At 43.3% G+C, this 22,067-nt stretch overlaps 2 protein-coding genes across 3 annotated transcripts; both read right to left on the bottom strand.

Moving 5' to 3' along the window:
* Position 1: 1 nt before the first annotated feature.
* LOC120813374 (B-cell receptor CD22-like) lies at positions 2-11,304 on the bottom strand. Of its 2 annotated transcripts, XM_078094684.1 has the most exons (16): positions 10,879-11,304; positions 10,121-10,193; positions 9,612-10,010; positions 7,947-8,228; positions 7,532-7,795; positions 7,114-7,410; positions 5,794-6,087; positions 5,158-5,427; positions 4,759-5,016; positions 3,826-3,904; positions 3,683-3,737; positions 3,487-3,596; positions 3,300-3,357; positions 1,193-1,281; positions 1,047-1,113; positions 2-949 (listed from the first exon to the last, which is right to left on the bottom strand). In XM_078094684.1, the coding sequence occupies exons 2-16, from the start codon at positions 10,167-10,169 to the stop codon at positions 734-736; spliced, it is 2,787 nt and encodes a 928-aa protein (XP_077950810.1). In that variant the 5' UTR covers positions 10,170-10,193; positions 10,879-11,304; the 3' UTR covers positions 2-733. The 2 variants fall into 2 exon arrangements, with proteins under 2 accessions (XP_077950810.1, XP_077950811.1); XM_078094685.1 differs by lacking the exon at positions 1,193-1,281 and having other exon boundaries at positions 10,879-11,244.
* On the bottom strand, positions 11,290-21,789 carry LOC120813373 (B-cell receptor CD22-like). Its single transcript, XM_078094145.1, has 18 exons — positions 21,648-21,789; positions 19,594-19,666; positions 19,084-19,482; positions 18,380-18,664; positions 17,680-17,934; positions 17,337-17,600; positions 16,894-17,190; positions 16,016-16,309; positions 15,397-15,666; positions 14,995-15,255; positions 14,806-14,884; positions 14,663-14,717; positions 14,501-14,578; positions 14,384-14,442; positions 14,282-14,339; positions 13,830-13,918; positions 13,683-13,749; positions 11,290-12,140 (listed from the first exon to the last, which is right to left on the bottom strand). The coding sequence occupies exons 2-18, from the start codon at positions 19,640-19,642 to the stop codon at positions 11,919-11,921; spliced, it is 3,081 nt and encodes a 1,026-aa protein (XP_077950271.1). The 5' UTR covers positions 19,643-19,666; positions 21,648-21,789; the 3' UTR covers positions 11,290-11,918.
* Positions 21,790-22,067: the final 278 nt, after the last annotated feature.

Raw genomic sequence — 22,067 nt, 5'->3', positions numbered from 1 at the left:
AAAAAGTCACAAAAAGGGACTTTAATAGTCAAAAAACGGTCTTCAAAAACAAAACTCCAAAAGGGCAAAAACGAAGTCATAGAACAGGAGAACAGGAGTCAGGAACAAGAACATGGGCTTCTGACATCCACCAACTAACATGGCACAATTAACATGGAACGCGACGAGTGACAACAGACACACATGGTTTAAATACACTAGGGTGCAGGTGCAGGTGATTGGAAACAGCTGGAAACAATCATGACAATCACAGGGGATGACAGGACAAGGCAGGAAGTGATGTGACCCAGGGAGAACAGAGGCAAGACACTACAAAATAAAACTAGACATGAACCCAAACCGGGACAACTATTTTCTTTTAAAAAGAAAAGAAAAACCCATTTATCAATCATTTTGTTTGTTCTCTACATATATATTGACATGTCTGAGCTTGTTCATAAAAAAAGAGGACATTCTCTGATACGTTGGCGGTTATACAAGAGCAGAATTGAAAGCATGTTATGAAATGGGACATCATGCACACATGTCATGAACATATCAACATTTAAAAGTATGTAATTTTCCCACACCTTCTTTTACAAAGCAGGAGTTTGAACAAAAATGTATTTTTATTTGGTTACAAACATTTATAATGTAGGTGCTGTAGGTACATGTTTGGTTTAAGCTCAGGTTTCGTTCCATCATTCAACAACTGGCTGCACCTGGAAAGTACCGCCGCAGCATCTCAGCCATCTCACACTTTGACCTCAGAGTACTGCGTCTCGTCTCCCTCGGAGCTGCTGGAGTGCCAGCCGCCTCCCCCTCGTCCGGGCTTCGCCGTGAAGGTCACCTCAGAGTAGTGGACCTCCACCTCCTCCTCGCTGGTGTCCGTGTCGTAGCTCCGTGGATCTGAATCTCCGGCCATGTGGGCGCAGCTTGCGTTCTCGTAGTCCTCCTCCCTTTCCTCGCTCTAGAGGAACAGAGGTGGTTGCCAGATTATTTAAGTCATAGCGTCTTCTTCTTTTGTGATAACACACAAAAAAAAATCCGGTTCCTTGAATTCTGACCTTTTCAGGCGGCTTTTGCTTGGACACTTTAGCATACACATCTTCTCCCGCCTTTGCATGTTGGTTTCTAGAAACACAAATACCATCATGTGCATAACGTACCACATAAATTTGCCATGTTTTAAACCTTTCTTTGTCATTCTCACATTTTTCCAAAGTGCACAGAGGCGTAGTTAAGGGAATCCTCCGGTGTGTTCCCACCTTTCTCTGTGATTGTGTTTAGTGCAGGAGGACCCTGAGCAAAGACACACAGAGGTGGAATGAATCGGGTTATTCACGCCTCCAACAACAAGCTTTCGGCCCTCTGCTCCTTCAGGGCTCCACTTTACTACAGAATACAGACAGGACAGAGCTACTTTGAAACATCTCTGAAATACAATTACACCAACGGTGGAGGCTGATTATATCCTAGAAAATGTCCTGTTCTTTTGCTGGTGTGGCAGTATGCAGTGATTGGTCTTAATGACTTTCAGCTGGGTCTGGATGACAGCCAATCGCTGCATGATAATACGGCGTAAAGGCGGCTTCAGAGCACCTGTCTGCATTTCACTTGCCAGAGGCTGCGGTTACGACACATCCTGGCGTCTTTCACGCTGCTCCGTGTGGTGACAGGTAGGCTGTCGGCAGCAGCTGTATTCGCTCCCACGTTGTCCGTCCAGTGCTCATTTAAGTGCGTTTGTGTCCTAGAAGCTCACTGGTATGGCTGCGTACTAATCTCCACCTGATGCACTCAATGTCCATGCTGGTGATTCTCGTGGTAGCGTCAATCCCTCCGACCCATGTTGATTGGCTGAAGCGTCCTGACCGGTATGTAGCGCAGTGGCTTTAGCTCCCTCCTCCAACCATAGTAAGGCTTTAATGTCTGTTTTCCTCTGCAGGGCAAGGATCATTGAGCATCAGCTCTACACCCGTTAGACCACTGCTGCTTTGCCTTTTGGCTAAATTAACCTGCCTTGCCTTACCTTGGCTAAATTAACCTGCCTTACCTTGGCTAAATTAACTGTTATTCTAGTTTGCCTTTTGCTAAACCCACCTTGTTTGGGTCTGCTTTGTCGTTGGCCTCCCCACATTGCTCGTTTTTGAGTTTCGCTGTGGGCCTCCTACTGGGTCAAGACACATTTTAACTGTACGAGAGACCGGCTGTACTTTGTTATTTGTCTTGTCAATTTGTTCTTTTGATTTTGTTAAGCTTTGGTTTAGCAGTTTGTTTTATTATAGTTTTTGGTTAATGGTAATTTCCTCTTTCTGTTTTGGTTTAGTTTCTTTTATTTTAAACCTGTTTCTCTCATCTCTCCCTATTCAGGTGCTGAGTCTGCGGTGGTGGATTGGTGTCCCAGGTGGTGGTGTCGCTCTTATGTTTTTGCATGTTGTTGGAGTTTGCTTCACTTTTAGTTTCCCGTGTGGTGCTCCTTGGGTCCCCTTTTCTTTGAACCGTCCATCGTGAGTCTCAGCCCTGATTGGTTCCCCCGTTGCTTGTCCCAGAGTGAAGAGGTTTTTAAACAGTAAATTAATTTGATAAAATTACATTGTCTTGAACTACGTCTCTGCATCATTTGAACCGAACCGGAGTGCCTCCCCTTAGTTTTGTTTGGGTGAAGATTTAAAACAATTCCCTGGGTGGCGTTGTCTGGCAACATTATAATATTTAAACTGCCCTCACCTTTACATCATGCCTCGTGTCGCTACACTGGCTCTTCAAAAAATATTTTCTACTCGGGCTGTTTTTAGCCACTGATCCGGCAGCCATTATAACTTCTCTGGAACCACTTTGTCTAATCCGGTCTTTTAACGAGATAATTGATCAGATTGAAGAGCTTTTGTCAAATACAAATAACCACTTATTCATTCTCTAGGTCGTCGACAAAAAACGTTACTCAACATATTGTTCTGGCGGTGAATTGCTCTGCGACAGGCGCAACCCGGGCAGAGAATTTGCACGTTTAACCGCTCGTTTGAATTTGCTTGTTAGAACTGAGTAGCCGCACGTGGAGAAGAGCGCCACTCAGAGGCCAAAACGTATAAATCTGGCGATGACGCTGGACGAGATGTTTGGCTTTAGTCCAAAAACAACAGATTAAACCGTTAAAGATCCTCTGACTTAAAAGAAGCTCCTCCCAGAACCACAAAGGACACTATGACAATTACATACTTCCTATTTATAAAGCATGATATCCTGTTGCTTTTTGAAATTGTGATTCCTTTTTTCAGTACATTCATGTGTTGCTGTCGTGAAGCTTTGACAGCGTGACTCACGTGTTGTCCCGAGGGCTCGTTCACCGTGCAGTAAATGCTGTGGATGTTGGTTGCAGGTCTGCAGAACAACAAAGGCCAACATGAATGAAAAGGTGCAGTGACAAATGACAGGGACGACGGTTAAGCTGCCAGTCGTGTCTGAAGGCTCTTAAATGGATGCTCTGTCAGTGTGTGTGAGGCTGCTTACGTGCTGTCTGGATGAGACTTGCATCGTGGGGCCTTTGGACGGTCCGGCCAGAGGTCATCCTCTGCACCGCGGCCGTTCGTCCGATTCCTCTCGCTGCTGTTCCACCAGCGCTGAATGGAGAAAAAAAAGAGGGAGGTCACTTCTATTCTTGATCTGATACGTAACTGAGTGGAAACTTGAACCAGTGAGTCATCACCAGAAAACTGAAAGTGTTTGTAGCTGCTTGTTCACTTGATCGCTTCCTCTTTTGTCTGAAAACACAAAGGGACAAGAGTGAATGTTTGCATCAAATTACACATGACAAATCATCCACTGCATGTAATTGTGTTCGTACTCCACCTGTAGACAACGACAATCCAGAAAATGGTGAGTAGAAAGACTATAAACAGGATGATCAACACAGTCTTCATGACGTTTCCTGTGGTTAAGAGACAGAACATTAGAAAGGTGTGAAAATAAGCAGTTTCATATAGGGCGCAGTTTCTAAAATGTTGCACGTTCTAAAATCCTGCGCATTTTTTCCACATTTAGCATATGAACAAAAAAAGCATGACAATATCCACATGTCACTTTTTCAAACATTTAGAACTGCATGTACATTCATGCAATAACTTTTCCAAGGATAATGTTTTGGCAGTAACAAAGTTGTTAAATAAAAAAGGTATTGGAAAAGTTATTGCATGAATGTACATGCAGTTCTCTAAATGTTTGAAAAAGTGACATGTGAATAATATTGTGCTTTTTTTGTTCATATAATGATAAATGTGGAAAAACGGTCAAACGTTCCGCCCCCGTGAACCCCCCCCCCCCCGCATGATTTCAACGTGGACAGTATGTGGCCCCCTTTCTAAAATAAGTTTGACAGCTCTATAGCGAGCTAATTTATCCGGACTTTCCAGCTTGTCCTGCCGCGGCGTGAATTACCGTAATGTATGTTCAGTCAAGTCTTAAATGTAGACTTTACATTTAACATTTACATTTAGTTTTAACATTTACATTTAGTTTTAACATTTATATTATTTAACTACTTTGTTACTGCCAAACATTATCCTTGGAAAAGTTATTGCATGAATGTATATGAATTTCTCTAAATGTTTGAAAAAGTGACATGTGAATGTTGTCGTGCTTTTTTGTTCATATGATATTGCTAAATGTAGAAAAACTGCGCAGGATTTTGGAACGTGCAACATTTTACAAACGGCGCCCCATAGTTTCAAACGGCCGTGATTTAATCATTGGAGGAAACGACACATTTCCTTGAGATTCACTCACGCTCAAACAGATGGACGGGGCCGGACGCTCTTCGATGTATGTCGTTCGTTGCGACGCAGTAGTAGGATCCTGGTTGGTCTGAATGCACCGTGTAGTTCTGACGGTCGGACACCTTTTCATTCGCTGCCTCGTGGTTCTTGTACCACGAGTACTGCGTGATCGGCGGGTAGCTGTGGCTGCTGCAGCTCAGCGTCACAGAACTCGTGCCGTCGGCCCCCCAATGCTCCGTCTCTGTGATCTTTGTCAGCTTCGGGGAATCTGAGGATCAATATGTTCTTGTTTTTATAGAACATAACAAGCTTCTGTGTGTGGAATGTGAAAATTGTGGGAGTTTCACAGAGACACACTTGAAGGGCCCACACCCTTTGACATTAGCCACAACGACAGCAGCACACTCACACTTGACTCTAAGCTCGGTTTGCGGTGAGTTTCCGGTTCCCACGTCGTTGCTCGCTTCACAGCTGTACAGTCCGCTGTCGGAAGGGCCGACTGACTTCAGGGAGAAGGTCTGCGTCTTCCCGAGGATCTCGGTCTCGCCATCGCTCATCTTCCTCCAGGTGACTGAGGTCACCGGTGGGTCGGACCGGGCGCTGCACTCCAGAGTCAACGGCTCCTTCTCCTCCACGACGAGGGAAGGCCGAGCGATTACACTCACGTCTTTGGGACTATCTGCATTCACCAGAATTAAGAGGAAGTAAGAAGTAGTTGTAATCATTACTACACGCGCACATGATGCTCATAGATGATATAGTTAACCGCTATCAGTAATCCTTCCATAATACACATACTTCCACTGCTGGGAAATAAGATTCATTCCCAAATGCAATGACTTATAGACCCAGTTGACTTACATTTAAATTCATTGTATTTTAAACTACTTTATATACTGTTGTAGTTCAATATTTTTGTATGAAAACTTTCAAAGTATCTAAAGTGCTTCGTACGAGCTGGCACTTAATGGACGGAATAGAAAATAAAGATCTACATTTTACATTCTAAATCAAGTTTCCTTTGGAACAAGTTTCTTTTGCTCACATTTCACCGCCAGCTTCTTCCGTTCGCTGGTCGTTGAGCCTTCGGTGTTGGTGGCGTCGCAGGTGTAGACGCCACCGTGGGTGTAAGTGACGTGAAACGTGTGGTTGAGATTGTTGGGCCGCCGGTCACTACCAGGATGAGTGTAAAGCACCTTTGAAGACGGAGGATTTGACTCTGAGGTCAGTGTCAAGGTGAGCTTTGAGGGCGGGGAGCTTTCAACGCTGCAGCTGATGGTGACCAGCTGACCTTCCCTGACCTCGGTCTTCATGGATAGCGATGGACTGCTGGGAGCATCTGCAGAGAGAAAACATCGGTATGATCTTCAGAAGGATGCATTCATTGTTTAACATCATAGCAGTTACCAAAGAAGAGGTCACCTCATGACTGAAGAGAACCTGAAGAGTTTTACATTTCACGTCATCACGTCTATTTAATATAAAGGGGCACAAATATCTGAGATGTAGACGGAAACAGCTGGCTATGCTCCTTCCAAAGCAAACAAAGACAACCAACCAGCATCTCTGAAGTTCTGTCACGGTGTGGTTTTATGTCCTGTCTTATTTTGTAGTTTTCTGTTTCTTGTCTCCCTTCACTTCCTGCCTTGTCCTGTCATCCCCTGTGATTGTCTAATTGTTTCCACCTGTGTCAATCACCTGCACCTCCCTAGTGTATTTAAGCTGTGTGTGTCTCCTGTCACTTATCGCGTCATTGTCGAACGTTCTGGATGTGTCTAGTTCTTGCCTGCCTTTTTGCCCCGGTTCGTGTGTGTTTTTTCCCCTTGGCCTTTTGCTTTTGGCATTTTTGACTATTAAAGTCTTCTTTTGTTACTCGACGTCTGCGTCCTGCCTTCCCCGCACCCCTGACAAGTTCACCATTTAACAAGGGTGATATTTTTTTATGTATTTAGCATACAAACTCATTTGTGAAATTTTGCTACTTTAACAGGGGTAAATGCCTGATTATGGTCTTCCCTTGTTGCCTGGCAACAGCTCGCCATAAGAGCTGTTTTTATTGTTAAATCATAAAAGTGTTGCAATGTCTGAGCTTTGGAAGTGCTGGGAGGTGGATCAGTGCGTTAGCCACGTTGTCATTCCCACGCTCAGCTAACTGCTGATCCAAGTTTTTGAACCATTTTATATTTCCATATTTATTACACAGGCACGAGAGTTTACAGATTTCATTTCCTTCAGAAAAATAACGATGACTTTCGGGCGATTGATCGAGTCCTTTTGGACGTAAACGCTAATTTTCTAATGATCACACTTGACGTAAAAATGAAAAATAATAACAGAAACTAATCAGAGTGACATAATTACTTACAGAGCACTTCTATGCACACTGGCTCGCTTTGCTTCCCTGTATTGATGAAGTTGGTTGCTTTGCACGTGTAACAACCTTCATCTGTTCTCTCTACTGTGACCAGCGTTCGTTTGTTATCTCTGGTTGTCTCGTACTTCCACCGTGAGGAGTCAATCTCCATGGTTTCATTGTCTCGGTACCAGGAGTATCCATGCGGGGAGGGATTGGCCTCAGTTTGACAATAAAATGTCAGAGATTTACCAACTCCCACACGTTTATCATCTTCACTGATGGAAATGGTTGTCCTCCTCGGGCCATCTGAAAGAAAGAATGAAATATCATAATGCTTTCTACGGCGATGGAGGCTGTGGATTTGCATCCTTTTCTTCTATCATCAACTCTTTGACGTCCCTGCAGCAAAAGGAGCTGTGATACTCACATTGAACTTTGACCCTAAAGGGCTCCGATGTTCCTTCGCCTCGGACATTAATGGCCGAGCATTTGTAATCGCCTGCTTCCTCAGGCTGGATGCTCTGGACGACGTACCGCTCCGTCCTCTCCTCGCTAAGGGCTTTCTCGTTCTTGATCCAGGTGAAAGTGTGAGGTAGCGGGTTGCTTCTCCTCACACGACATGTCAAAGTCATCACATCTCCTTGTCTAACTGAGGCAGTAGGGGACATGGACACCTCAACCTTGGGCCGATCTGAAACGATTGACCAATTCAATACAAGCAAAAGAGAAATCTATTTACCTGGCTTACTTGTAAATTGCACCAATTAATCAAAGAAGTCTGATCTAAGTTGCTGTCGATCACTGGTAAAGCAGACATAGATAGACTCCATTTATAAACTTACATTCCACAGTTAAGCTGATATTTCGAATCAAATATCTGTCGCTGTCATCTGTCTGGCAGGAAAACTCCTCTCCGTCATGCTGCCAGTTAACAGTAAAACTGAGCGACGTGCTCTTCTTATTTCTGCTATAATGCCGCGTTGAGAGCGGAGTCGGAGACAGTGGCCTTAAAGGTTTGATTACTGGGTTTGAACCACATGAACTCAAAGTGGAGCAAGTGAGCGTTATGGGGTTGTTTTCCTTGAAGACGGGCGGTTGCTTAAAAGTGATCAGGCATGGATTGTCTGAAAAAAAAACATGGACAATATCAGAAGAAATGTTGTGGCAAATTTACAGAATAGCTAGTGTACATTATAATCTGTTCAGTTCAAATATCAAGATTTAATTATTTGGGTTTTTTTTTCCTTTTAAAGATGAATTATTTACGACTTGTTACTGAGGTGAATACTGACTGAATTATCAGAGCTGGTAAAGTACAGTATTTTCCGTACACCAAGGCGCACTTATATAATCCATTTAGTCAGTTACTGTGATTCAAAAAGGACGGACTTTGGACTTTAATTTTCTCCAAAAACGACTCGTTAATCGGTTGATCCATACTGGTTGCACACGGCGCTCAAAGCGCTCTGCCAAACATGCCAAAGCTCGTCTACGACGACGAGATGCTGAGCGGCGCTCAAGCGCGTGAGATATGGAGCTTGTTTCAGGGCGCGTCGGAGAAACAAAGCTGTCGTTCTTGCCGAGCACTTCATGAGATTAAAGAGCGAGAGACGGTGCCCTTTTCTCTACAGTAGCTGAACCATCTTAACGGGGAAAATAAGTTATTCTAAAAGGGGGCCTTGGCAGGCGGCGTGGCTGGAGAGCAGCCAAAGATTTAAGGCGTGGATGGCGAGGGGGGCGGCGGGAGCGGACGCACCTCGCAGCGTCGATCGGACCCTGAAAGCACCGTCTCCACCTCCCCACATCCACCCGCCCCGACGTCAAACGTTTGACTGCAGAATCTTATGCGCCTCAAAATCCGAAGCGCCCTATATATGAAGAATATTCTAAAATACGTCATTGAAGGTGCGCCTTATAGTGCAGAAAATACGGTACGTGAGTAGAGCTTCAGTTAAAAGCTTCGAGGGATAAATACCTTTATTGGCTCAGTTGAGAAAAGAGTCAAACAACCACTTTCAGAGTTCAAATAAAAGCTGCATTAACATTATGTTTTTTTTTCTTTCATGGTGTGTGACTCTAAAGTCGGGTTAATTTGATGACCTGATTATTGACGTTTTGGACAATTTGGTTTCAGTTGAATCAGGTGCAAACAGGGGAGCTCAACCTGTCAGCTTATCAATACAAGGGTAAGATGATATGGTTACTTTACCAGCCACAATAATAAGTAACAATAAGTGTACAGCAGATGAGATGCTGCAGAGCAATCTAACACTCTCTATAGTACTATAAGAGCATTTGTCTTACAAAAAACTTATAAGTCAACCTCTGAAGGAAAGTTGTTATATTTCCTGTTTTTTCCATGAAATGAGAAAATCATGACATGAGTCATGACAAAAAGACACACGATCATGAACTATTTCCAATTCTTGAAATACATTATGTTCCGGACCAGCTCATTTCTCACTATTTCTTTTCATGTCTTTTCTTAAAGTATATTTCAGTATTACCTTCAACATGTAGCCGCACTGCCGCGGTGTACCACTTTTCTTGCCCATCAAATCTAAAAGAATATTTTCCATTGTCGGACTTTCTCAAGTTGCAGAGTAAAATACTGCTCTTTTTTGAGATTGTAAGATAACCTCCTGAAGCTGGTAAAAGAGAACTGATTTCTTTCACTCTGTCAGCAAAGTCTGTGCTGACAGGAATGAGTGACTTATTCATGCTGTAGATGACGGTGCCAATCAAAACTGTTTTACTCCACAATGCGTCCTTTATCCAAAACCAGTGAGCACCAGCAGCTTTCACTCTTCCATTGACTCTGCAGCTGATTTCAACGCAGGATCCCTCTTTAGCTGTCAGGGACGTGGTGACCAGTTCGAAGAGGGTTCTTTCACTACAAGAAACATCTGTGATGGTCAAAACACAAGTGGTAAAGTCAATTTAAGTGATTTACAATATTTAATAACAATCTCGTTAAAGTTTACATTGTTATCAAAGTGGAATAATAAATTCCTACTTTGCAATATTGCCAGAACCACCAACCACCAAACTGAGTGAGCTTTCATTGTTGCGGCACTAAAGCTTGACGTCTGAAACACAAAAACAAAACAAATGCATTTGTGCACATTATAACACCGTAGAACTGACTCTATTTTTAATCTGGCCTTTCTGCCCACTATGCTTTTAGTCATTTATTAAAATCAGCTGTACTTCCTCTTTTTGTCCTCTTCATTTTAAGTGCTTTGAGTGGTTTTCCTTTCCTCCCTTATTTCGACATTCTCTTGCACTTCAGATAAATAGGCTCAACTATCACAACATACAAAAGGGGAAAAGATTTTTATATTGTCCAACATCTACTCACGTTCTAATCATTTCTAGGGAATTGTGTAAGTAGGGATGTAGGTATTCCAGATATATAAGCTCAACTATCACAACTTGCACAATGTTATTAGGTTTCCTTTGACAACTATGTCATCTATCAGCCACAAACTTGGTTCTTAAAACTGTCAAAAGTATATATTGTGTTCTCGTCATAAACAGTTAATACTTTGATTTCAAACAAGAAGATTATTCGGAAAAGGGTTAAATCCAATCTACAATTATTTTTTTGTTCAAATAAAAAAAGCAAATTTGTAGAAATCAACTCTCTAGATTCAGTCATTGCACCAAGCTAATTATTGGAATAAATGTTCACAGAGGTAGATGTCTTTCAGTTTCATTATGCACAGATATATTTTAGATGGAAAGATACATTTTAAAAAAGCCTGATCTTACCTAGAGTGGTCCACTTACAGCACCATGTTGCACACACCCTTCTTCCAAAAGTAAGAACAAGATCATGTAAAAGGAGTTTTCACAAATCACCTAAAACTTCTTAACATTTGCATGCCTCCCCATGTGAGCTTGAGAACACAAACTTTCTACCTACAGTCTTCTGCATGCATCTTGCTCTCACTTCCTGTATTTTATGCTTTTGAAGTCATTATCCAGGGAGGGGCTCAACTCTATTAAAGGCACTGAGCAACACTTCCAGTATTTGACATCTATTTGCAGAATGCCTTCACAACATTTACATTGTCATTTAGAACTCCAAGCTCATCAAAAAGAGTGAAAAAAAGGGTTTTCTGAAGTAGAGTGTGAATAGCGTCTTTCTCATGTTGCAAAAAACAAGACATTCACGATATAGTGTGTTAAAAGAAGTCATTGTCTTGTACGTCAAGAAGGTTTATACAAAAGTCATGGTATAGCAAATAAAACGGTCCATGAAAAGGTAGAGTATGGCACAGTGTGTAAAGAAAAATACTGATACAATAGTTTATAAAAGAAAATAATGAAGTATTTTGAGAAAAAAAAAACTTTGTCAAAATAAATCACAAAAAAGTGTGTATTTATCATTTTTTTCTCTACATATACAATAATATGGCTGAGCTTGTTCATAAAAAAAAGGACATTCTCTGATACGTTGGCGGTTATACAAGAGCAGAATTGAAAGCATGTTATGAAATGGGACATCACACACAAACTGATTTACATATTGTCAAAAACAAGCATCAGTAAAGGAACTGCTGCGCCACATTAAAGCCATGTCATCCTGTACTGTTGACAAATGTCATAAACATATCAACATTTAAAAGTTGTTAGTTTGCTCACGCCTTCTTTCTTTTACAAAGCAGAAGTATGAACAAAAATGTATTTTTATTTGCTTATAAACATTTATAATGTAGGTGCCACATGTTTGGTTTAAGCTCAGGTTTCGTTCCATCATTCAACAACTGGCTGCACCTGGAAAGCACCGTCGCAGCATCTCAGCCATCTCACAATTTGACCTCAGAGTACTGTGTCTCGTCTCCCTCGGAGCTGCTGGAGTACCAGCCGCCTCCCCCTCGTCCGGGCTTTGCCGCGAAGGTCACCTGAGAGTAGTGGACCTCCACCTCCTTCTCCTCCTCGCTGGAGTCCGTGTCGGAGCTCCATGGATCTGGATCTCTGGCCAGGTGGGCGGAGCTGGCGTTCTCGTAGTCCTCCTGCCTTTCCTCGCTCTAGAGGAACAACAGAGATGGTCGCCAGATTATTTCAGTCATAGTTTATCTGGACTTTATGCAAGAAAAACATTACAATCAAATCAACACACATTTAATGCTTGTGAGAACTTGGAAATGTATTCCTTAAGTAACTGCTCTCCTCGCGGTCTCAAAGCAACTCTCTCCTTTGTCCTCATCTGGACTTTTCCACTACATTTGACACAGTAAACAATAAGATCCTTATCTCCTCCCTTCAGGAACTTGGTGTCTCAGGCTCTGCTTTCTCCCTTCTCTCATCCTACTTTGATGGCCGGACCTACCGGGTAACCTGAAGAGGATCAGTGTCGGAACCTTGTCTTCTTACTACTGGAATTCCTCAGGGTTCCGTCCTGGGTCCCCTCGTCTTCTCGCTCTACACCAACTCTCTCGGCGCTGTCATTCGCTCTCATGGCTTCTCCTACCACGCTATGCCGATGACACCCAGTTAATTCTCTCCTTCCCTCACTCGGACACTCAGTTGGCGGCACTGATCTCTGCCTGTCTGACTGACATCTTTCAGTGGACGTCTGCTCAACATCTGAAAATCAACCCTGACGAGACTGAACTACTTCTCTTTCCGGGAAAAGATTCTCCTTCACAGTTCTGACTGTTAACTCCATGTTAACGGCTACTTTGACTGCGAGGAACCTCGGCATCACACTCAACAGCCGACTCTCCCTGACTCCCAACATCACTGCAACAACACGATCCTGTAGATACGCGCTCTACAACATCTGGAGATTACGTCCCCTTCTCACTCAGAAGGCAGCGAAGGTACTGATTCAGGCTCTTGTCATCTCACGCCTGGACTATTGTAACTCCCTCCTGGCAGGTCTCCCCGCGAACGCTATTCGACCTCTGCATCTCATCCAGAATGCAGCAGCTCGACTGGTCTTTAACCCTCCTATGTTCTCCCACACTACTCCACTCCTCCGCTCTCTTCACTGGCTACCGGTGGCCGCCCGCATCCAGTTCAAAACATTGGTGCTCACATATCATGCTGTGAATGGATCGGGTGCATATTACATCCAGGACATGGTCAAACTCTACATACCGACCCGCACTCTCCGCTCTGCATCTACCAAACTGCTCGTTTCTCCTTCAATGAGAGCAAAACACTCGACAAAATCACAACTCTTTGCTGTCCTTGCTCCGAAATTGTGGAACCAGTTCTCTGATGATATCAGGACCGCAGAGAGGCTTCACATCTTCAGCCGCAACTAAAAGACTAAAAAGATTGTAGGACTTAAATTGTACTTATAATGGCTCTTATCTATAGTAAGTTGTAGATCGGCTTATTTGAGGAAATTGCACTTTCTTTTGTGGTGTATTCTTGGTTAAATGCACTTATTGTAAGTCGCTTTGAATAAAAGTGTCAGTTGACATGTAATGTAATGTCATTTTGATAGTAAGAAGGAATTTATTCAATTAAAACTTTGTGGACACAGAGACGCAATGCACACCACATAGTTCTTCTTTTGTGATATCAGACCAAAAACATCCGGTTCCTTGGATTCTGACCTTTTTAGGCGGCTTTTGCTTGGACACTTTAGCATACACATCTTCTCCCGCCTTTGCCCGTTGGTTTCTAGAAATAAAAATACCATCATGTGCATAACGTACCACATATATTTGCCATTTATTAAAACCTTTCTTTGTCATTCTCACATTTTTCCAAAGTGCACAGAGGCGTAGTTGAGGGAATCCTCCGGTGTGTTCACACCTTTCTCTGTGATTCCGTTTAGTGCAGGAGGACCCTGAGCAGAGACACACAGAGGTGGAATATATTGTATCCTAGAAAAATTGCTTGGTATGTTTTGTGGGTGCAATTTTTATCCACAGCCTTTAATGTTTTGCTGGCTCTTTAAAAAAAATGTTCTACTCTGAGGCTGTTTGTGTGTAACTTGTGTAACTTACACAGATCTATCAATCTAAAAAACGTGAAGAAAGATCTTGTACTCGGACTTAAAAGAAGCTCCTCCAGGAACGACAAAGGACGTGATGACAAGTCCGTACTTCCTATTTATAAAGTACGATATCCTGTAACTTTTTGAAATTGTGATTCCTTTTTTCAGTACTTTAATGTGTTGCTGTCGTGAAGCTTTGACAGCGTGACTCACGTGTTGTCCCGAGGGCTCGTTCACCGTGCAGTAAATGCTGTGGATGTTGGCTGCAGGTCTGCAGAACAACAAAGGCCAACATGAATGAAAAGGTGCAGTGACAAATGACAGGGACGACAGTTATGCTGCCAGTCGTGTCTGAAGGCTCTTAAATGGATGCTCTGTCAGTGTGTGTGAGGCTGCTTACGTGCTGTCTGGATGACACTTGCATCATGGGGCCTTTCGACGGTCCGGCCAGAGGTCATCCTCTGCACCGCGGCCGTTCGTCCGATTCCTCTCGCTGCTGTTCCACCAGCGCTGAATGGAGAAAAAAAAGAGGGAGGTCACTTCTATTCTTGATCTGATACGTAACTGAGTGGAAAGACACAAATGAGTCATCACCAGAAAACCGAAAGTGTTTGTAGCTGCTTGTTCACTTGATCGCTTCCTCTTTTGTCTAAAAACACAAAGGGACAAGAGTGAATGTTTGCACCAAATTACACATGACAAATCATCCACTGCATGTAATTGTGTTCGTACTCCACCTATAGACAACGACAATCAAGAAAATGGTGAGTAGAAAGACTATAAACAGGATGATCAACACGGTCTTCAAGACGTTTCCTGTGGTTAAAAGAGACAGAACATTAGAAAGGTGTGAAAAGAAGCACAGTTTCAAACGGCCGTGATTTAATCAGAGGAGGAAACAACACATTTCCTTGAGATTCACTCACGCTCAAACAGATGGACGGGGCTGGACGCTCTCTGATGTATGTCGTTCGTTGCGACGCAGTAGTAGGATCCCGGTTGGTCTGAATGCACCGTGTAGTTCTGACGGTCGGACACCTTTTCATTCGCTGCCTCGTGGTTCTCCTTGTACCACGAGTACTGCGTGATCGGCGGGTAGCTGTGGCTGCTGCAGCTCAGCGTCACAGAACTCGTGCCGTCGGCCCCCCAATGCTCCGTCTCTGTGATCTTTGTCAGCTTTGGGGAATCTGAGGATCAATATGTTCTTGTTTTTATAGAACATAACAAGCTTCTGTGTGTGGAATGTGAAAATTGTGGGAAGATCACAGAAAGACACTTGAAGGGCCCACACCATTTGACATTAGCCACAACGACAGCAGCACACTCACACTTGACTCTAAGCTCGGTTTGCGGTGAGTTTCCGGTTCCCACGTCGTTGCTCGCTTCACAGCTGTACAGTCCGCTGTCGGAAGGGCCGACCGACTTCAGGGAGAAGGTCTGCGTCTTCGCGAGGATCTCGGTCTCGCCATCACTCACCTTTCTCCAGGTGACTGAGGTCACCGGTGGGTCGGACCGGGCGCTGCACTCCAGAGTCAACGGCTCCTTCTCCTCCACGACGAGGGAAGGCCGAGCTGTTACGCTCACGTCTTTGGGACTATCTGCATTCACCAGAATTAAGAGGAAGTGAGAGAAGTAGTTGTAATCATTACTACACGCGCACATGATGCTCATAGATGATATAGTTAACCGCTATCAGCAGTCCTTACATACTTCCACTGCTGGGAAATAAGATTCATTCCCAAATGCAATGAATAAAATACTTCAAATACTGTTATTTATCTATAACGGCCTGTTTTCTCATTCAATCATTTTTGTATGAAAACTTGTGTACTCAAAGTATCTAAAGTGCTTCGTACGAGCTGGCACTTAATGGACAGAAAAGAAAATAAAGATCTACATTTTACATTCTAAATCAAGTTTCCTTTGGAACAAGTTTTTTTTGCTCACATTTCACCGCCAGCTTCTTCCGTTCGCTGGTCGTTGAGCCTTCGGTGTTGGTGGCGTCGCAGGTGTAGAAGCCAGCGTGGGTGGAAGTGACGTGAAACGTGTGGTAGAGATTGTTGGGCCGCCGGTCACTACCAGGATGAGTGAAAAGCACCTTTGAAGATGGAGGATTTGACTCTGAGGTCAGTGTCAAGGTGAGCTTTGAGGGCGGGGAGCTTTCAACGCTGCAGCTGATGGTGACCAGCTGACCTTCCCTGACCTCGGTCTTCATGGATAGCGATGGACTGCTGGGAGCATCTGCAGAGAGAAAACATCGGTATGATCTTCAGAAGGTTTCATTCATTGTTTAACATCATAGTACGTTAGCATCTCTGAAGTTCACCAATCAACGAGGGGGATATTTTTTAATGTATTTAGCATACAAACTCATTCGTGACATTTTGCTACTTTAACAGGGGTAAATGCCTGATTTTGGTCTTCCCTTGTTGCCTGGCAACTGCTCGCCATAAGAAGTGTTTTTGTTGTTAAATCATAAAAGTGTTGCAATGTCTGAGCTTTAGAAGTGCTGGGAGGTGGAATCAGTGCGTTAGCCACGTTGTCATTCCCACGCTCAGCTAACTGCTGAAGTTTTTTAATCATTTTATATTTCAATATTCATTGTACAGGCACGCGGGTTTACTGCAAGTATTTATTTCCTTCAGAAAAATAACAATTTACCGTTAAAATATACATTTAAAAGATAGACAATGAATTGAAGTGATGACTTTCGGGCGATTGATCGAGTCCTTTGGACGTAAACGCTGATTTTCTAATGATCACACTTGACGTAAAAATGAAAAATAATAATAACAGAAACTAATTAGAGTGACATAATTACTTACAGAGCACTTCTATGCACACTGGCTCGCTTTGCTTCCCTGTATTGATGAAGTTGGTTGCTTTGCACGTGTAACAACCTTCATCTGTTCTCTCTACTGTGACCAGCGTTCGTTTGTTATCTCTGGTTGTCTCGTACTTCCACCGTGAGGAGTCAATCTCCATGGTTTCGTTGTCTCGGTACCAGGAGTATCCAAGCGGGGAGGGATTGGCCTCAGTCTGACAATAAAATGTCAGAGATTTACCAACTCCCACACGTTCATCACCTTCACTGATGGAAATGGTTGTCCTCCTCGGGCCATCTGAAAGAAAGAATGAAATTATGATTAGGAAATAATAATAATAATAAAGCCTGCTTTCTACGGCGATGGAGGCTGTATATTCAATTCCTCACTCCACTTCAACTCAACAACAACATTTGTAGAGCTCTCAGAGCTGTGAAACTCACATTGAACTTTGACCCTAAAGGGCACCGATGTTCCTTCGCCTCGGACGTTAATGGCCGAGCATTTGTAGTCGCCTGCGTCCTCAGGCTGGATGCTCTGGACGACGTACCGCTCCGTCCTCTCCTCGCTGAGGGCTTTCTCATCCTTAAACCAGGTGAAAGTGTGAGGTAGCGGGTTGCTTCTCCTCACACGACATGTCAAAGTCATCGCATCTCCTTGTCTAACTGTGGCAGTAGGGGACATGGACACCTCAACCTCGGGCCGGTCTGAAACACAAGATTGAATTCTTTCTTCATTCTAATTGGCAGCAATTATTCTGTAAAATAATAATGATAATATACTCACATGTAACGTTAATGTTGACAGGGTTTGATTTCATTGTCCCCAGTTTGTTTGTAGCTTCACAATGGTATTCCCCACTCTGTGACTCTACAATCAACGTGATCTTATGTTCGGCCCCTCTTCCAATTTCTTTATTTTCATTTCCGAACCATGTGAAGTTGGGATCTGGGCGTCCGTTGGCGACGCATTTGAGAGTCACAGATCCTCCCTCCACAACATCTGCAGGGTGTTTTTCAGCCTGTGTGTCTCTGGGAGCATCTGTGTCAATCACAGAGTCAAAGAGAAATCCCTCAACTTGTTGCTCACTCACAGAAATGAAATATGAGGAACTGTTTATTTATTACAAAAGATGCATCAAAGGTAGCTGCTCAAAAATGTTCTCATTCGTTTTTGCTACTATAAAGTACTGAAAACATAACGAGCTTATAGAATCCTTAAAGAAGGAGCATTTACAAGTAAAAGCCATTAAGTGAAAGTACAAAAGTGTAAATGTAAATATACAAAATGTAAATAAAGTAGAAAATGCAGCAAATATGCAGAATGGGAATTTTAATGATGTATCACTCATTTGATTAAGCCTGATTATTTTACTATATATTTATTTGGCTTACTTAATTGCACCAACAAATCATTTTCACTCTCATCTAAGTTGCTGTCGATCACTGGTAAAGCAGACATAGATAGACTCCATTTATAAACTTACATTCCACAGTCAAGCTGATATTTCGAATCAAATATCTGTCGCTGTCATCTGTCTGGCAGGAAAACTCCTCTCCGTCATGCTGCCAGTTAACAGTAAAACTGAGCGAGGTGCTCTTCTGATTTCTGCTCTCCTGTGGATGCGTTAGGTGTGAAGTCGGAGACCGTGGACTCAAACTTTTGATTACTGGGTTTAAACCACATGAACTCAAAGTGGAGCAAGTGAGCGTTGCTGTGTCGTTTTCCTTGAAGACGGGCGGTTGCTGAAAAGTGATCAGGCATGGATTGTCTGGAAAAATAAGAAGGACAATATCAGAAGAAATGTCGTGGTGAATTACTTCTGTTCACTATTTCTGTTCTAAAGAGGAATTAATTACCATTCGTTACTGAGGTGATCAGTTAGTAAAGCATGTGAGTAGCGCTTCAGTTAAAAGCTTTAGAGTGATAAATACATTTAATGCTCAGTTAAAACTTTGAGTCTTCCGAGTTAAAAAAAGCTGCATAAACATTATATTTTCTCATTCTTTGCTGTTATATTGTTGTAAAATTTTCACTTAACTTTTAACACCACGACCAATTATCTTTTAAGAATATTCAAAAATGTAAACTTGACTTCAACCAACTCAAACATTTCTGCTTCCAGACCAGCTCATCTCTTACTGATTAATTAATTTCTATGTATTTTCTTAAAGTATATTTCAGTATTACCTTTAACATGTAGTATCACTGGGTCGGTGTACCACTTTCCTTCCCCATCAAATCTAAAGAAATATTTTCCAATGTCGGACTTTTTCAAGTTGCAGAGTAAAATACTGCTCTTTTTTGAGATTGTAAGATAACCTCCTGAAGCTGGTAAAAGAGAACTGATTTCTTTCACTCTGTCAGCAAAGTCTGTGCTGACCGGAATGAGTGACTTATTTATGCTGTAGACGACGGTGCCAATCAAAACTGTTTTATTCCACACTACGTCCTTTATCCAAAACCAGTGAGCACCAGCAGCTTTTACTCTTCCATTGACTCTGCAGCTGATTTCAACGCAGGATCCCTCTTTAGCTGTCAGGGACGTGGTGACCAGTTCGAAGACGGTTGCTTCACTACAAGAAACATCTGTGACGGTTAAAACACAAGTGGTAAAGTCAATTTAAGTGATTTCACAATTGTTAATAACAATCTTGTTAAAGTTTACATTGTTATCAAAGTGGAGTAATAAATTCCTACTTTTTAATATTGCCAGAACCACCAACCACCAAACTGAGTGAGCTTTCATTGTTGCGGCACTAAAGCTTGACGTCTGAAACACAAAAACAAAACAAAGGCATTTGTGCACATTATAACACCGTAGAACTGACTCTATTTTTAATCTGGCCTTTCTGCCCAGTATGCTTTTAGTCATTTGTCAAGACAAGCCAAGAGAGGGTAGAGACACTAGCCGTGGGACAAAGGTCTCATGAGTGTGTGTGTGTGTGTGTGTGTGTGTGTGTGTGTGTGTGTGTGTGTGTGTGTGTGTGTGTGTGTGTGTGTGTGTGTGGACGATAGAAGAGGAAGCGGGGAGAAAGAACTGATCAGAATGGGCCAGTTAGGTCAGCATCAACATACCAGATAGTGGGAAAACGTCAGGATAGTAAGTTACGCAGTGTATTATTGACGCATTGCGTGTATTGAACGAGGGAACAAGCATCAACATACCGGATAAGGGGGGCTGGTGAAGGACAAGGGGGAGAATAGTGGGACAATCACATCACTTTTACTTCGTCATAAACCAGCATCACCCTGTCCTAAAGTCTTTGCTTTCCCTCCCCACAGGTTTCTATCTGATGGTGGTTCTATCTGATGGTGGTTCTATCTGAGGGTGGTGGTCCCTACAGTGGTCCTGCCGAGCTTCTGGCTTACTACTCGCAATTATTTGAATAATTTCTGTTATATGAATTGAATGTATTATACATCTTTTACATTGTTCATTCTGTACACATGACATCCATTGTAGTCCATCCCGGGAGTGGGATTCCTCCTCTGACCTTCTCCCCCGTAAGGTTTTCTTCCCTTTTTTTTGGAAGGGTTTTTCATCTTTGGGGGAGTTTTTTTTCTCTGCAGATGTGAGGGATGTTGCGTGTGGCAAATTTGTCATTTGCGATTTTGGGATGTAGAAAATTAAGTAGGTGGAGGTGGAATAAAGGCTAAGTAGTTTTATTGAGGCCTTTTCCCGCACGAGGCCGCGGCGTTACTCAAAAACGGCGTAAGGAATTCATTAAAATCCGTATTTACCGTTTTTGAATATATTTGATTTAGACTAACACAGCGTGATAAAATAGGGGGAGGGGGGTGTGAAAGAGAGAAAGTGGTACCTTGAAGCTGCGGATTGTCTTTTTTGTTGTCTAAACGATAAGGTTCGGTGATGTTTAAGGGAGGTGATCAATAATCCACAAAGGGGGGCAACCGTTGTCCCATAGAACATTACAACCAAGCACAGAATCAAACATACATCGGTGAGCGCGGTGCGGCAGGTTTCTGTGTGTGGGAGCGGAGACTCGTTGTCGTGGTTTTTACGCATTATTGAGACATGTTGAGAAGTGAAAATCACACATTTGAAGCTCGCGGTGTTTTTCCCACCGGTCGTCTTGTCATACGAAGTCAAACGCTGCGGTTCTCCAAAAACGGGAGGTGTGAAAGACACTATTAAAGAACCCTGTGGATTCCGGCCAACTTGAGGACGTTTCTCGCGCGCGCACACTTTTTTGGGAAGACGCGTCGGAGGGATCGGAAAGGTGTCGCCGGAGACGCCGCTCCCTCATTCACAGATCGGCTTTTAAGGGGCCAAAACCGAGCGGACGCGTACGGCTGAAGCTGCGTGGGGGGGGGGGGGGGGTCCGGGTCCTGGCAAGACCGAAAACGCCGCTGGCGGAACTGCTCCGCTGAGCGTATCACGTGTGAACACTGATCTATCCATAGAACCGAGGGCGGTAGACTGGGGATACACTTTCGACGTGGCTGCAGCGGGTGGTAAACTAAAGAAAGGGGGGGGGGGGGGGGCAAACAGCTGGACGGTCAAGGTCGGATAACGGGGGTGGCCGCAATGCCTCCCGCGTTCTAGTAGAGTGACGCAGAGAAATGCAGCGGGTGTCTCATTCATGACGAAGAGGCATAAGAGGCCGTAAGGGTGGTGGCCAGAGGAGGGCAGCGTTGAGGCCAAAAGCCCTGGAGGCGGTGGAGAGTTATTTGAAGGGAAAAGAGCAGAAGGTTAAGAGACATAACGAAGAAAAGGGGTCATATCTGACTCAAAACAATGCAGCAGGGCCGAGATCCTCCTTGTGGCAAAACTTTGCCGGTCGTCGTTAACTCCGTGGCGCCAAAACGAGTTGATTGTCCGGTCGACGGGTGCGCGAGGATTTTCATGCGACATGCGCACAGTCTCACAGTGCGACCCCGGTGGACTGATGAGGGATAGCAGCTATTTATAAGATACAATATATTGGCGGGCAAGCTGTAATAGCAATTAAATATATCTCCTGCCGGCCAAAGAGCTCTTCACCTATGTTTTTCCCTATCTGTCTCCACAGTCTACTTTTTTTGTTGTTTCTTCATTTTATCTAAGTTTGATTTTTCTGGTATAATGAAATAATAAATAACAAAAATACATTTTCCATTTTATTATAATTTAAAAGCATTTTTAGTGTGCCAGCAGTAGTCAGTAGAAA

Source organism: Gasterosteus aculeatus, chromosome 20 (genome assembly GCF_964276395.1).
Source record: "Gasterosteus aculeatus chromosome 20, fGasAcu3.hap1.1, whole genome shotgun sequence".
Lineage (NCBI taxonomy): Eukaryota > Metazoa > Chordata > Actinopteri > Perciformes > Gasterosteidae > Gasterosteus > Gasterosteus aculeatus.
The sequence above is the reverse complement of the archived record's forward strand: the minus strand, read 5'-3'. Positions and strand labels throughout refer to the sequence as shown.

Coding starts and splice junctions, on each gene's coding strand:
- LOC120813374 (XM_078094684.1), bottom strand. CDS start 10,169: ATGAAAGCTCACTCAGTTTGGTGGTTGGTGGTTCTGGCAATATTGCAA. Junction 3,358..3,486: donor AAGTCTCATCCAGACAGCAC/GTAAGCAGCCTC, acceptor GTTGTTCTGCAG/ACCTGCAACCAACATCCACA. Junction 1,282..3,299: donor ACGAGCCCTCGGGACAACAC/GTGAGTCACGCT, acceptor GTCTTTGCTCAG/GGTCCTCCTGCACTAAACAC.
- LOC120813373 (XM_078094145.1), bottom strand. CDS start 19,642: ATGAAAGCTCACTCAGTTTGGTGGTTGGTGGTTCTGGCAATATTAAAA. Junction 15,667..16,015: donor GAAGAAGCTGGCGGTGAAAT/GTGAGCAAAAAA, acceptor TGGTGAATGCAG/ATAGTCCCAAAGACGTGAGC. Junction 14,718..14,805: donor TTGATTGTCGTTGTCTATAG/GTGGAGTACGAA, acceptor TTGTGTTTTTAG/ACAAAAGAGGAAGCGATCAA.